Source organism: Notechis scutatus, chromosome Z (assembly GCF_049901735.1).
Source record: "Notechis scutatus isolate UNSWTSFEM ecotype Mainland chromosome Z, rNotScu1.2, whole genome shotgun sequence".
Classification (NCBI taxonomy): domain Eukaryota; kingdom Metazoa; phylum Chordata; class Lepidosauria; order Squamata; family Elapidae; genus Notechis; species Notechis scutatus.
In genome coordinates this window covers 90,360,205-90,375,660 of record NC_142025.1, presented here as the reverse complement: position 1 = coordinate 90,375,660, position 15,456 = coordinate 90,360,205, and the positions used below count along the sequence as shown (strand labels likewise).

The window sequence follows — 15,456 nt, the reverse complement described above, 5'->3', positions numbered from 1 at the left end:
GAAAAGCTCACCGGAAGCACTTTTTCATCAAAAAAAGATGGCGGCGCCCAGCAACCAGCGGCCCGGTAGGACTTGTTCCGCGGACCGGTACCGGTCCCCGGACCGGTGGTTGGGGACCCCTGACTTACACTGTTTGACGTACTGAACTGTTTTAGCTTACATTAAAAGCTAGAATCTCAAGCTTTTATTCCTTTTAACCGAAAATTCTTCAAGAAGCGATCTGTTATCTTTTAAAATCACATATATCATGTGTATCCCCCCTCCCTCAATTTTAACTCGGGACTTGCATTTTTTAAACCTGAATTTTTACTACAATTGCATCGCTGGATCTTGGGATGTAGGCTGAGCTGGGCAAGCAGATTTTGAGAGGACAAACCGTGCTTAATTTTTCGCGGTGGGAAAAGAAGTGAGAGTTCAAATCTGGAAGTCCTAGTTTGGTGTGTTTTTTTCACGCTTTCTAGAAGTGTGGAAAAATCCCACAAGTCTGAGAATTCTGGGTAGCGTCGAATCGGAAGGAGGCTGCTGGAATTACTCAGTCGGGAGACATTATTTTTCACCTCTTTTAATTACATGGATCCCAGACTTGAATATCTGGGAAAGAACTGGAAAGACTGTAGGCAACTCCTTCGCCCTGGCTCGGTAGCATGTTTTGCATTTGTTTTCCAAAGTTAGGGTCTGGGGGCTCAGGAGCGAGGGCTAAGAGTGAGTTCATCAACTCAAGGACGAGAGTGCGAGTAGGTATATCCACCAGTTTTGAGTTTTAAGTGTATGTGCGTGCGGGGGGGGGGAAGGGTTTTTTTGTCCCTTTCCTCATCTCCAGCCTTCCCTTCCCCACAGCCCCGGAAAATTCTGACCTTCTACATTAAATATAACAATGTACCAGCAAGCAGCGACTCATCGCGAACAAACTTGAATGACGAGACTGGGAGGAGAAGAGGAGACAGAAACCACGTCGATTGGTCGCTTCCTCCCCTATTCTCCAAGAATTACTCCATTGGGCGCCCTTCTACCAATTTCTTTTTTGTGTGTGTGCCCGCCCCGTTACCAGCAAGTTCGGTTGAGTGTTTATTGCAAAAGGTGCCCCCCCTCCCTTTCACTTCCCTATTGCTACCGCCAGTGTTGGAACCGCTGTAAAAGAAAAGGAGGTGGATGCGCTAGGCCGGACTTTCCATCGGTCCGTCTTTCCCTCCTGCCAGGGGCCTTGCGCTGAGCTGGGGCCCGGTGAGGAGAGGGTATGGCTGCTTCGCCTGGGGCCCGGCAGGCCGCCCGGGGAGCAGCCACGGGCCATCAAGGGGGAGGTGATCGGTTGTGAGACTTCTCTTCCTTTTCCTTCCCCGTGTGTGGAGGTAAGTAAATGAGGTGAGGGAGAACAATAATTTGGGAAAGGTAAAATAGGGACAGGGGCTGCTATGGGAGATGGGCAGGGGTAGAGTGAGGTAAGAAACGGGGTGGATAAGCAGATGTGGGATGCAAGTGAGAATTACTGCTGGGGATTAAAGAAGCAAAGGGATTGGGGAAGAAAATAATTGTTTGATCAGAGACCTGATTAAAAGATAATTACATTTTTGGAGGAGCAGCTACTAAGCAGCATTTTTCAATAAAGCCTCTATGATCAGGAGCACTGCATTTCTGAAAACAGGAAAGAAATAGGGAGAGCTATTGAATTTACCCTTGCTTGCGATGTTTCAGGGACATTGGACTATTCACTGCTGGACAATGAAAGCTGGGCTAAAGGGACCTTTGACCAAATATAATAGAGCAACTTTATTTTTTGTATAGGATTGAGTAAATTATTGGGACACAGGTTTAACAAGAATTAGCACAGATGTCAGTTAGATGCAAGTGCAGGAGAAAAATTTCTAGTTATGAAGCTTAGTAGATAACCTTGGGCCTGGCTCACACACATAGTTTAGTCTACTTCTCTAGGTTGTGGTTGGGATAAAATGAGAGAAATAAAAAATGTGTCCTGCCCTAGTTTTCCTGAAGGAGGAATAGGACATAAATGTAGCAAACATACCAATCTTTACTGAACTTATTAGACTGCTTATCTCAGAATGTGGTATGTTGGGAATATACAGCTGAAAGTTTCTAAAGCAAATACTCAACTGGTGGGGTAAACCAGATGCTAATTTGAGCAATCCTTCATCTGATAAGGCAGTTGCTGAGCTAGCAAGGAAGTGTAACCAAGTAGGTCTGGATGAGGGCAGAATCTGACTGGCAACTGCTTTTACAAAGTGAAATGTTTTTTGAAGGATGTGTGCAAAGGCAGCACTCAGGATAAGTGGGAATAAAAAAATGAAGATAAGAACAAGGATGAAAGCCACCTTTCCCAAAGGGCACTCCCCAGGTGCACTACAACTGTATTTTAGCTGTGTTAGTTTGAGTAATTGGGATGAAAAATATGTTATTTGTGATTTGCTTACAGTCATGGACCTCATACAAACAACAAAAATCAAATATGGTTGTCCTTTTTGGAAACATGTAAAAATGTTATTTACAAATATCAAATCCCACTCCTACATAGATTCTTCCCTTTTTGCTCCCCAGCAGAATTAAAATCTCATCTTCAATATTTTTTTTTGCTCACTATGGATGTAATTGATGCAATATCATTGTTGTGGTTATAATGTAGATATCTAAATTCATAGAGATTTCAATTAATAACCCTAACCCATTCGGTAAGGAAAAAAAGTATGATAGCCAAAATAAGCAGATGTATTTGATTGTTTTGTGAAAGTCACTGGGAAGAAGGGGAAAAAGGAATAATCTTTTTATACTTCCTAAATTGCAGCTGAAATGGCTAGTTCAAATTATCCAGCTGGTTTCCATGCCTAAGGAAGAAACTAGGACCTGGAATCTCCATTTCTGATCAAGTACTTTAACTTATCTTTTTTCAAATTAATGTATATGTATTCTTTTTTATCTCTTCTTTGCTTAATTAAAGGCAAAACTGGTAGAATATAGAAGATTTAGCTGAAGAAGATGAATAAAATTAGGAAGAACTAAAGGTAGATGTTCAGAAAAGTCTAGAAACTGGTGGATATAATGGAGAAAGCTGAATTGGATTAAAGGAGGAGTTGCTTGGAGCTCAGATGAGGCTTGGAGTGATAGCTATGAATGCATTGTTCTGTTGAAAGAAATATCCTTCTGAGTTCAGTTCCAAGTGAGGAAAAAGACACTGGAAAGATGGAGGCTGCTTGGAAGGTTTAATGGTGGACAGGACCACATGGCCTGGAGCTCCAGAGAAGGGTGATCACACACTTCAAGGTGAGAAGAGATCAAGAAAAAAGGACTGAGGTGCTGAGAGTGCCTGGGTTTTATACCCTCTGTTGGGATTTGAATTGGAGCTTGTATTCTAATTGGTTGTCAGACTCCCAGGGGCTGTCCTGAGTTCCAGGCTTGGTCTAACCTTGCTGGGTGATTATGCCCTTAAAAGGGCTTTTGGCAATTGATATAGCTTTACCTGGAGTTGTTATGTAAAGTATTCTGGCCCAGACCTTAACGGCCCACCCATTAACAAAGGTGGAGGTGAGATTCTGCTTCTGGGGTAAGTTTCTGCTTCTGAGTTTCTACTCTTTTTAGAGGAAATATTCTGCCTTTTTAATATTTCCTAAGCTATTTTAATTTTCTAGGAGAGGAGTGGGTGCTAACTTCCTACAGTTCCAACTTGATTCCAGCAGTCAATTTAGTCAAGGAATTATAGTCCAGAAAATTTAAAATCTTCAATTTTTTTTATTGAGTTTCTCTTACGCAATTCAGCATTATTATCTGGTTTTATTTTTAGACTTCTACCAGAGCGCTGAAAATGTTCCACTTACACTATTTACTTCATCTTCGTTTTTCAAGTCCATTCTCTTGTAATTCAAAATAGGACTTAGCTCCAACACTTATTTCCAATGCTATTTCTTTCTAGAATGTGGGGTGTAATAGTTGAAAAGATAAAATTTCCTCAGAGCAAAGTATGAATGCATTTTCCTCTGGTGAGTAACTGTGGCTTGTATCCCACCTTGGATTGAGAATAAAGCCATCTGGGGAGGCTCAGTTTTTTTCCAGGCAGGGCACTTGTGCAGCATCCTGTGTAACCAGTATAGAGGCTATACATTTGAGCATTAATTCAGTTTTTGCTCTGGAGAAGAAAAACATGACCAGGAGAAGGGCAGGCACCAATTAATCCTATATGGTATTTAAGTACCTAGTGGGCATGTTAGCTTCTGTTGACCTGAATTGATTCTGGGGCTTGGGGAAAAAATTGAAACCAACTGAAGAGAGCCACCAATACAGTTTAAAAAAAAAAACATGTCAAATTTAGAGGGGATATTTTAACTATTGCAAGATTTGGTGGCACAGGAACCAAGGAGAGAGCTGATAGAGGTTAACCATATTTTAAGGAAGAGCTGTATGAATCAGAGAAAAGAGATTAAATATATACCAAGGTCCAGGATAGGGGGCAGTTGGAAGAGAAAGCTAGGCTTTGAGAGATGCTGTACAATAAATAGCCAATTAAAATAAGAACCCAAATAGATGGTAAAACTGGCCACCATTGTGTAGTCTTGGTGATGAGAGAAGTGGTCTTCTAATGTTCCAAATGGACAACTTCCTATTTGGCAGCTGAGTTTAGGCATGGATACAGTGTCCAGGATGAAGGGTGGGTGATTCCAGATCAGGGGTGGGCAAACTACGGCCCGCGGGCCACATCCGGCCCGTTGGTCTGTCCAATGCGGCCCGCCCCTGAAAAAAAATCGCTGCCATTGGTCTGTCCAATCCGGCCCGCCCCTGAAAAAAAATCGCTGGGCGTGGCGTAATTGCCCTGTGCCGCGTGGCCCCCAAAGCTGCAAAACAGTGCGGAGCGATCTAGGGGTAGGAAAGAAAAGAAATTTGCAAAGGCCTCGACTGGGAGTTGAAATCACCTTCGAGTGCGACCTCTCCGAAGGTGAGTCCCCGCCGATCCCCCTTTTTTTCCGGGGCTTCCAGGCTTAAACTTTGCAAAGGCAAAGCTTGCAGGCTGGAGCGTCTTCCCACCAAGGAGCGGGAAGGGTTCCACCCGGCGGGCGGGGCGGGCTGCTTGGAGCCACCTAAAGCTAGGCCGCTGCTGGTGGAGCTTTGCCCTGCCTTGGTGCCCCGTTTCCCGGCTCGGCGGTCCTGCTCGGGCGGCACTTTAAAAGCCTGCTCCCAGAACACGAGCAACTTCCCAGCAACTTTCGGCCGTTTTAACTCGCGGGCGCTCGCGCCTGGCCCCGAGCCGTGTGGCGGAAGGGAAGCCCGGCGGGCAGGCGGGCAGGCTGCTTGGAGGAGGCTCCAGGCTTCCCCTCCGCCAGGCACGGCGCCCGCGAGTTAAAACAAAGTGGGAAGTTGCTCCGTTTTCCAGGGCTTTGCAAAGGCAAACTTTGCAGGCTGGAACGTCTTCCCGAAGGGTTCCGCCCGGCGGGCGGGGCGGGCTGCTTAAAGTTTGCTCGGGTAGCACTTTAAAAGCCTGCTCCCAGCACCCGAGCAACTTCCCAGCAACTTTTGGCTTCGTTTTAACTCGCGGGTGCTCGCGCCTGGCCCAAGCCAGCGTGGCGGAAGGAAGCCGGCGGGCGGGCGGGCAGGCTGCTTGGAGGAGGCTCCGGGCTTCCCCTCCGCCAGGCGCGGGCAGTTGCTGGGAAGTTGCTTCGTTTTCCAGGGCTTTGCAAAGGCAAACTTTGCAGGCTGGAGCGTCTTCCCGCCGAGGAGCGCTTGCGCCTGGCCCCGAGCCGCGCGGCAGAGGGAAGCCCGGTGGGCGGGCAGGCTGCTTGGAGGAGGCGACCGGCGGTGCTCCGGCAGCAGCAAGAGGCAGTTTCGCCCGGGCTCCGCTCAGGTGTCCGGCTGGGGCTGTCAGGAGTTGCTACCGCCGGCGCAGCTCGCGCGGCTCCAGTCCGCGCATTGCCTTGGGAAGGAAAAGGCAAAACCAGGAGCCGCTGAGTCTGAGCCTCCGGTGCCGCTGCTCCCGTTGCAAAGCACCACCGCGGCTCTTCCTTTTTGCCTTTCCCTTCCCGAGGCAACGCGGGACTGGAGCCGCGCGGAGCCGCGCCGGCGGTAGCAACTCCTGACTCAGGGGGCCTCCGAGGGGAGGGGAAGGAGGAGAAGAGGAGGGGGGAAGGGGGGGCGATTCCCAAAAAATCTTGTGCTGACCCGGCCCGTCTGTCGAATTTTAAAAGTCAATGCGGCCCCAGAGCCAAAAAGTTTGCCCACCCCTGTTCCAGATGGTTGGCTCCAGGGAAGCATTAGATCTGTGGTATCCTACAATGTTTGGTTTTTGTTTTGTCTTTGTTAAGCTAATGAAGGCTACATCTGGTGTTAAAGGAGTGCTTTCCCCAACAGTAGGGTGCCAAAGAGGCCTTGAAATTACTACCAAGCTTTGCAAGCTCACCCATTCTTTGTAAGGTAGCTCTATTAAAGATTAAGATTTCTCTTGAGCAAATCCATTAAAATACAGGGTGTGTGTTAGAACGAGACAGAGACTGGTTTATTTGCATCTTTTAGTCTTATCAGCTGCAGATAAAAATCCCTTATATTAGAGAAGAGGTAGTTTCTGCATCCCCATCTAGATTGTACAGTGATTTCATATGTATATGGATTAATTTTTGCATTTCTCAATGCCAACTACCCTCCCCCACCAAATGGAGGATTTTTAAACACCAAACATCCCTTTTTAAAAGGTTCCAAGGATAGTAAAACATTGATTACATTATTAGTTGGCATCACATTTTAAATGTTCTATAAAACAGGGCATTGCAGTGTTTAAAAAGCCATGAGTTATATATATGTAAAACCTCTGTCTGAGAATATGAATAAGATTTTTTTAAAGATGCATTTTTGGATCATGCAGTTCTTAGAAGAAAAAAAGAGGTTTTGAGTAGCACTGATCAGTACCAGTGATCCAATGGTTCTGTCATTGATGTATGTTAATGTTAGATTTTTTTTTATCCCATTTCTCTCATGTATATGGATACACATACCACATCTGCCCCGATTCTTTTATTAATACAATGCATAGCTGATTTGTGAGCTCCACATCTGAGCTTGTTGATTTACAATCTCATCCTAAATTTTTTCATGGTCATATTCTCTCTTTTGAAAAGTAGATTCATTAATTAATATATATGCTTCTGCCTCTCTTTCTCCTCATCCTTCCCCTTCAAAACTATTGAAATGTAGATGGCTTCTTTTTCTGCTCTGGGGCTCCATATTAGCAAAGCTTGTACTGTGCAACCCAAGCTTGCAGGATTTTTCTCCTATTTACAGAAGGATGCAGCTTTTGATTGTTTTGTGAACAATCTCAGAAAAAGAAGAGCGGGGGAGAGTCTGCAGAAACTTTTGAATCCTGGAAATAGCCATGTTACAATCTAGTTTTATCTAATCTGGTTTCTTTAAAAAGAAAAAAGACAAAGCTAGCTGTTTGTGGGCCTTGATTTCTGTGGAAGTATGCTGGGGAGCTTGAGAGGAGTAAGGTGGTGGATGAAGGTATTGATTTGGAAAAGCCCTTAAACAGATTATTTTCAGATTTCTGTTTTTTTCTTCCTTAATGTTCACTGCATTTGATAAGTAGTCTTATCTCAATCTGACAGTTATTTCTTGAGGCTGTTTGGAACACATACCTTACATCTGTGCAGTCTGTCCATACTCTCATTGAATGCAGTTTTAATGGATGGGATCAGTTTGTTTTGTTAGTTTACTTTGTGCCCTCTCCTTTTTGATATGTTACAGATTTTTTTTCTCCTTTTGGCATGTTCCCCCTCCCCCCTTCTTTCTATTGTGGAGATAGCAATTGTTGAAGCTGGAGATGGAATATTGAATCTTATAGAAACTGTCCGTTCTAAATGGTTGGTCTGCTTTGTTCTCATTTAGGCAAACTATTTTTGCACAAAGGAATAGGTCAATCTATTACCCCCTGCCCCAGATTTGACCACTGCATAACACATTAAATTGTAATGAGCTGGTATGCAGATCATCCAGGATTAAGATAGCAGTGTTTTCATTAACCAGTGCTATAAAAGTACTCTCCTTAAAATAGATTCCGCTTCCAAGAAAATTGGATTTGGTTATATGTGTGTGTCATATTCTTAGTATTTCTTCTTGTTATTTGTATGTTTTATTTTGGTTTTGCATGTTATAGAGCCTGAAATCCTGTCTGAAGCACTGAATATTACTCATAAATTTATCTGGTGTCTGAATTTTCAGTAGGCACCACTCTTCTGAAATGTGTCTACATTGATTTTTCCAAAAAATAAAACAGACTCTTAGGCCTCTAAAATATACTCTCACTTCTCCCTTTCTCTTGCTCCTTAAGAATCGAGAATATCTATCCTTATCCAGTTCCATTCATTTAAAAATAGATCAGTTTGGGTTGTTGCATTCTCAGCATTTGAACATTTATGGGTTTTTTTGTAGTTTTTTCTTTTTTCTTTCTTTTTTGCTATCTTTAGAGTTTTTTCCTTGCAAGATATTTAAAACTATAGTCAGATTCTGGGAAAATTTCTAGGTGTCTGTCAATTCCAGAAGGATTAAAAATCGAGAACAAGATGATAAACAATTTTATAAAATTTGGGATCTATTCTATCAATGGTTAGACAATAAAACATGGTAATGAAATATGTAGATTCTTAGAAAATAATAAATATATAAAGATGTATTCTTTTCTTATATCTACAAAATGATTGTAGGATAGATTTGAGATGATAATATGAACTGTCATAAAACAATTTAAGTAAAATATGATTATTTTGTAAAACATGAATGAATAAAAGTATAGTCAAAGGATTGATTAACAATGATATTAATGTATTTAATACTTGATTGAAAATATGAGAATATATACAATGTAATTGTAATTGAAGACTACGAAATGGAAGCACAAAACAATTTGTAAACCAACCGGCACACTGTATGTATGTGTGTGTATGTGTATGTGTATACACACACACACACACACACACACATATGGAAGATGGCTTGATGTTTTTATGTTTTGTTTGTCTATGTTCGTCTTAAAAACCAATAATTTTTTTTTTTAAAAATACATGTATTATGTGGGTTGGTGGGCAGAATATAGTTAATATAGCTCACTGTTAAGAAAGAATGGAGTATGTAATTTATCCAAGCTAATGACAAGTTAAATCCTGCATTGTATTTTGACTGAAGATTGAATAGTAGAATATGGACGTGATATTTTTAACAGTTTGTATCTCTCAAAAGCCAAGCTATTAGTTGGAATAGACCAGGGCTGTCAAACTCCTGGCCCACGAGCTGGATGCATCACATGCTGGCCACACCCATGCCCAGTTTAGTGAAGGGGAGGAAATATGTCATGTGATGCCACCGTGACGATGTAAGTTTGACACCCCTGGAATAGACCATTGGATAAAAGAATTTAAGGCCATAGGTTGGCATATATCAGTCTGTTTCCAGAAAATGCCATGAAATTTTAAAATTGGAGGATAAACAGAAGGTTGTTATATTTATATTATAAATCTCTAATAAGATTCATCTTTCTATACAAAGCAATGCCGGAGCAAGAAGTGAATATCTATATTGCACTGCTGTCAACAAGTGAGAGAGGGTGACAATCTGGCAGATTGATTAATTTCCTAGGAATCTGTCAGTTAATCAGAGGTCATGGTCAGTATGCCCTCAGCATGTACTCAGCAACGTGGAACTTGTTAAGTTACCATCTACAATACATGGTGGATTACATGAACTCAGAGTCTGAGCATTGAGCCCTCAGTAAAGTAGTAGAACCTATATTAAAAATTGAGAAATCTTGCAAAAACTGCTGGGCTATTTATAAAATAGGTTTTATAAACTTTTACTTCTTTCAAGAATGGTTTTTCAAAAATGGCTCCCTATCCCAACTCCATATTGCACTTTTCAAAATTATTGATAATTTATATGTGTTATCAATTAAAACTATTAATATTTCTGTCGTAGATAACTTCTTACTCATTGCCTTGTTTTACATTATGAAAGTAAGATTTTCTTGAAGTGATAATTGAATCTTTTTGCCTGTCTTCATTTAGGGGCACCCCTTCCCATCTCATCTTTGCCTCTACTATGTTGCATTTTCAGCATCTTTTCTGATAGCTGTTGCAAATGAAAATGGAGGAAATGACTTTGTCGGGCCTGGATAACAGCAAGTTAGAGGTAAGTTGCAAAGCTTTTGATAGAGCAGAGCCAAAAAGACTATGGTGAAATGAATAGATTAACAGAAAAAATCTTGCAGTTCCGTTGGACAGAGTGAAGAGCCCGCTGTAGTCAGGGCTTAGCTTAGATGTGTGTGCTATGAGTCATCTATCTTTGACATTTGTATATAGCTATTAAGGAGTTTTTTTTTAATGTCACCATTTTCTGAAAACGAATATAATCTCTTTATATTGGGAAATATATAATAATATCCCGATCTCCCGATGTTCCTTGTTCTTGCAGTTAAGACATTTTTGGTCTTGTTGCCTTGCAGGCTTTGGCTCATGATATTTATACTGACTTGATTGAGGATGCTTGCCTGGGCTTGTGCTTTGAGGTACACCGTGCTGTCAAATGTGGATACTTCTTTCTGGATGATACAGATCCTGATAGTATGAAGGACTTTGGTAAGTGTATATTTCAACCAATGCCCTTCTTATGTTTGCTTACCAGGAATATTTTTTTTAATTCATAAACATTTTGAATACAGTGTGTTGTCAGTGCATATCATTTACAGAGGGAAAACAAGAAAAAAAAAAGAAATAGTAACATACTGTATACACTAATAACAATATCAATGGTGCAACAGAATAATTTTAACTAAATTTATCTTTATGTTGGCTTATTTGTAATCCTGTTGGTTATATTGGCATACTTATAGTTGTAAACCATCTTTATGTTTAGTTCATGTATAACAATAATCTTCTTTTTTTGAACTCTACATTTCTACCTCTTATCTCTAACCGTTCATAAAATCTATCCCATCTTAAGGAATATTCTGTATCTCCTGTGTCCTTTATTTTTAATATCAATCTGTCCATCTCTGCACAGTCCAATATTTTCCGACTTACATCCTCATATAATTTTCTCATTTTTCCAATATTGTGCAAATACATTCCTCGCTGCTGTCAACACACACAAAATTAGGTATATAGTCCCTTTATCATAGCCCTCTGGCATTGTGCCGAACAGAAATATTTCTGGTTTCAGACCTAACGTTGTTTAATCATCTTTTCCAACCATGTATGTATTTTCGTGCAGTGTTTTCTTGCTTTTATACAGGTCATATGATAATAATAGTAAGTACCTGGGAGGATTACACTTCCAACTCTTGGCAGACATATTGCTAAACATTTTTGCTAGTCTTGCTGGTGGTAAATGCCACCTATAAAATATTTTATAAAGATTTTCCTTATATGCAGTAGCCATTAGTTTCTATCCCAAAGTTTTTGCCATTTATCTAATTCTATAGTACAGCCGAAGTTTTTTGCCCATACAATCATTCTTTCTTTTATAATTTAGTAAGTAATTATGTATATATTTTAATCAGTTTTTCATCTGTCCCTAATAATATCTTATCAAGTGGCATTGCTTCTTTGTTAAAGCCCCATGTTTTCACATCTTTCTTGTATTTCGATTGTATTTGCAAATGCGGCCACCAAGCTAAGTCCACCTCTTGGTTTTGTAATTGCTATCTAGTTTTAAGTTCACCATTCTCATTCAAAATGTTTTAATAGAACACACTTTTTTCCAGATTAATAAGACTTAGTGCTTTTGTTGTAGAAAGCCAGACTGGTATTTTCATATAATTTTGTTGTTTAATTTTCTTTCTTGTATTTCGATTGTATTTGCAAATGCGGCCACCAAGCTAAGTCCACCTCTTGGTTTTGTAATTGCTATCTAGTTTTAAGTTCACCATTCTCATTCAAAATGTTTTAATAGAACACACTTTTTTCCAGATTAATAAGACTCAGTGCTTTTGTTGTAGAAAGCCAGACTGGTATTTTCATATAATTTTGTTGTTTAATTTTTTTTCCCCATACCAAAAGTAAGGCATTCCTCACATAACGTATTTGAAAATATCTATGTATTGTGCTCCTTCCATACCATAAGAAAGCATACCATCCTAATTGAAAATCATGCCCCTCCAATAATAATCAGACATGATATTCTTCCGATTAAAATCGGAATTCTGATTTTTTTGGGAATCGCCGCGAGCGGAGCCTGGGTGGGTGGGCGGTGCGAGCGGCGGGCGGTGCGAGCGGAGCCCGGGCGGGCGGGCGGTGCGAGCGGCGGGCGGTGTGAGCGGAGCCGGGTGGGCGGGCGGTGCGAGCGGTGGGCGGTGCGAGCGGAGCCCGGGCGGGTGGGCGGGCGGGTGAGCGGAGGCCGCTGAGCGGCAGGAAAGGGAGCTGGGCAGCGATTTCTTGGCGCGCGGTGGGGGGTCTCTTTTGGCCTGCCCCGATTTTTTTTTCAGAGGGGAATATCATGCCTGAATAATAATCTTCTGTATTTCAAGTTTATCCATTATTTTACCCATGTAAGTACAGATGCCTGGTAATACAGTTCCCAGTCTGGTAGCCTAAAGCCCCCATTGTTTTTGGATTCCTGTAACATTTTCAGTTTTATCCTTGCTTTTTTTCCTTGCCAGATATACTTCAAAATTGTTTTATTTAATTCTTCAAAATATTTTTTCTCTATTTTTATCAGTATCATTTGGAATAAGAAAAGTAGCTTCTGTAATATATTCATTTTTATATTGGCTATTCTCCCGATCATTGATAGTTGTAAATTCTTCTATTTCTCCAAGTCCAGCTTTATTTGTTGCGTTAATTTTATATAATTATCCTCTTTAATTGTTGCACATCTTGCTGTTAGATAGATGGCTAAATATTTAACTTTCTTTACTATCTGAAGATCTGTTTTCTCTGTCAATTCCCTTTTCTGTTTATCTGTAAGGTTTTTAACTATTTTAACTATTATCCTACATTGCTCTCCACTCATCTAGCCACTATTTTAACTTTTAATGCACACTAATGATAAGCTAGGCAGGGGAATGTGTGTGTGTGTGGTGGTGGTGGTTGAGATGGTAGAGATTATTCTACGATTATCCAAGGAGCTTTGTGAGAGTTGAAAGAGTGTTGCATGGTCAGAGCCATTCTAGTGTCTGAAGGTTGTTGTCTCCCCCTCTGTGACTGAGAATTGTTCTGGTAGCAATAGTGATGATTACATTGTAGGTCACTATTCTTGTAATGTTTATCTTAAAAGAAGGGAAAATTGGACTGTTTTTAAATGTCTGTCAATCTAAGCTGCTACTTTTTGGTGAAGTTCTTGAGATGCTTATATATGTAGCCCTTCCTGGCTATATGTTCAACTGAGAGACACCTTTCTTTTTTGGTTACAGAAATTGTAGATCAACCAGGGCTGGATATTTTTGGACAGGTCTATAACCAGTGGAAGACTAAGGAATGTGTGTGCCCAAACTGTAGCCGAAGCATTGCAGCCTCCCGCTTTGCCCCACACTTGGAGAAGTGCCTTGGTATGGGTCGGAACAGCAGCCGCATTGCCAATAGGAGGTAAGGACATTAGAAGGCTCTGAACATTATAGGTCTATCAGAAAAAGAGCTGAGACCAAGGATGATATGCTTGAAAATCAGGTATCAGAAGAAGAAAAGAAAATCAAACTTTGAGATTCTATGATTGTATTGTTTTATGTTTATTCTATGCGTAAAGTAACACATTATTTGTTGTCATGCTAGCGTAAATTATGCATCAGTGGAAAAGCTGAACTGATGCATTTTTGCATCATTATTTTACATTTGTTTGCCATGGTAAAGAATGTGGAAATATGAAAGGCAGTAGAGGAAATCAAAGGATTATGGAGAAAGCAAGGGAGTTCTAGAAAAACATCTACTTCTGCTTCATTGATTACGCTAAAGTCTTTGATTGTGTAGATAACAAACTGTGGCAAGTTCTTTTTTTAAAAAAATTTATTTGAGTTTTCACAAAGAAATACAAATAAAACATCTTTTTTGAAAGTAGCATGATCCTGGGTTACATTTCTTCGTACAGACACAAATTCAATTTCATGCTCATTTTTATGTTCAATTCCATATCTTATTACTGTTTTACATTTTCTACATAGCTTCTCCCCTCTTTTAACTTTCTTAATTTTATTTTAATTATCTCATCTCAATTCAAATCATTGTATTTATACTTTTTGTCTGTCATGTTTCAATTTCATATTATCTTTTCTCATTAAACAAAGGTTCTTCTGTAGTTGCTGATTGGAGTATGACACCTTTATATCTTTTAATTTTATCCATTTAACTCTTATTTAGGCTTCAATATATACCTTAAAGTTATAACATTCAATATAATACATAACTTCCATTCGGATTCTGCTTGGTACATTCTTAAAATACACACTGTATTCTTAAAAAGAAAAAAAAAGGATTATAAATATATGTAGTTAAAACAACACATTCCATTCCAATTCAATTCTTCAATTAATATTAATATTCATTAAAATCTTAACTTCTTTAACATTACTTTTCAATTAAATATCATACTTCTATGGGAACAATTATAAGCTTTCCATAGTTAATTCCACCACCCCCCTTCACTTATATTTTATAAAACATTAACTAATTAAAATGTTCCTGTCCCTTCCTAATTCAATTCTCTCATTTATTTTATTTCATTTATTTTATTAACAAACATTTCACAAGATTACAGTAGTTATTTTATCCCTCATTTTAATCATACATTGTGTCCTTTGTAACTTCTTTTCCTTTCCTTCTTCCCTTTGTTCTTCTCTCTCCCCTTTTTACCCCCTTGTCTCTCTACCTCTATTCCTCTCTTCTGTATTCTCCTCTTCTGTTGCTTTCCAATATTATACTTATTTTTCGAACTATTTTTCTTTTCTTTGGTTGTTTTTTTAAGTCTTAAATTCTCCATTCTCTTTCCCCCCTTTCCTTTTTCTTCCCCACATAAAATTACTTGTTCATTAAAAATGGCTTCTTCTTTGTCCCAGTCTTCTTGTTTTGCAGATGTTTCTTGTTGTTTCTCATAGTTCCAAATCTCCATTTCTAAGAATTGAAAAATGAAGCCAAAAGAACCTCTCCCTTCTTGTGCATCTTCTTTGTACTTTTTAAGTTCCATTTTCAATTCATCCAGAAGTACTGCCATTGTATAAATTTTTAAACAACCACCCAATTAATTTTAGTCATTCAAATGCAATAACCAAGAATCCAATGATCACCAAGTAATCCAAATACACGCAAGCTGTTTCTTTTTGCTTTTTTTTCACTTTCTCTTCCTGGGGTTCTACAATTTAGTTACCAAGTTTCAGTTAAAATGTATCTTTTAGAAGTCTTGTTGAGGTTTTACTGTGGATTCCTTTTTATTCCAGGCAGTCTCCTCCCTTTTTTCCAGATCCTGCCCTTTTATTCTTTTTCTCTCCTTTCCTGCTTATAAAAAACT

The 15,456-nt window shown here is 39.8% G+C and overlaps 1 protein-coding gene across 6 annotated transcripts in view; it reads left to right on the top strand.

The window, feature by feature from the left end:
- Positions 1-1,031: 1,031 nt before the first annotated feature.
- ATXN7L3 (ataxin 7 like 3) overlaps positions 1,032-15,456 on the top strand; it is a 31,731-nt gene continuing 17,306 nt past the window's right edge. Inside the window, exons 1-5 of one of the 6 annotated variants that reach the window (XM_087947757.1) lie at positions 1,032-1,346; positions 2,792-2,873; positions 10,081-10,155; positions 10,469-10,601; positions 13,376-13,547. In XM_087947757.1, coding sequence (XP_087803883.1) covers positions 10,105-10,155; positions 10,469-10,601; positions 13,376-13,547 — 356 coding nt within the window. In that variant the 5' untranslated portion in view covers positions 1,032-1,346; positions 2,792-2,873; positions 10,081-10,104. Of the gene's footprint in view, positions 1,347-2,791; positions 2,874-2,944; positions 3,268-9,210; positions 9,344-10,031; positions 10,156-10,468; positions 10,602-13,375; positions 13,548-15,456 lie in introns of those variants that run through there. The other 5 variants (XM_087947756.1, XM_087947755.1, XM_087947759.1 and 2 more) reach the window with 5 other exon arrangements.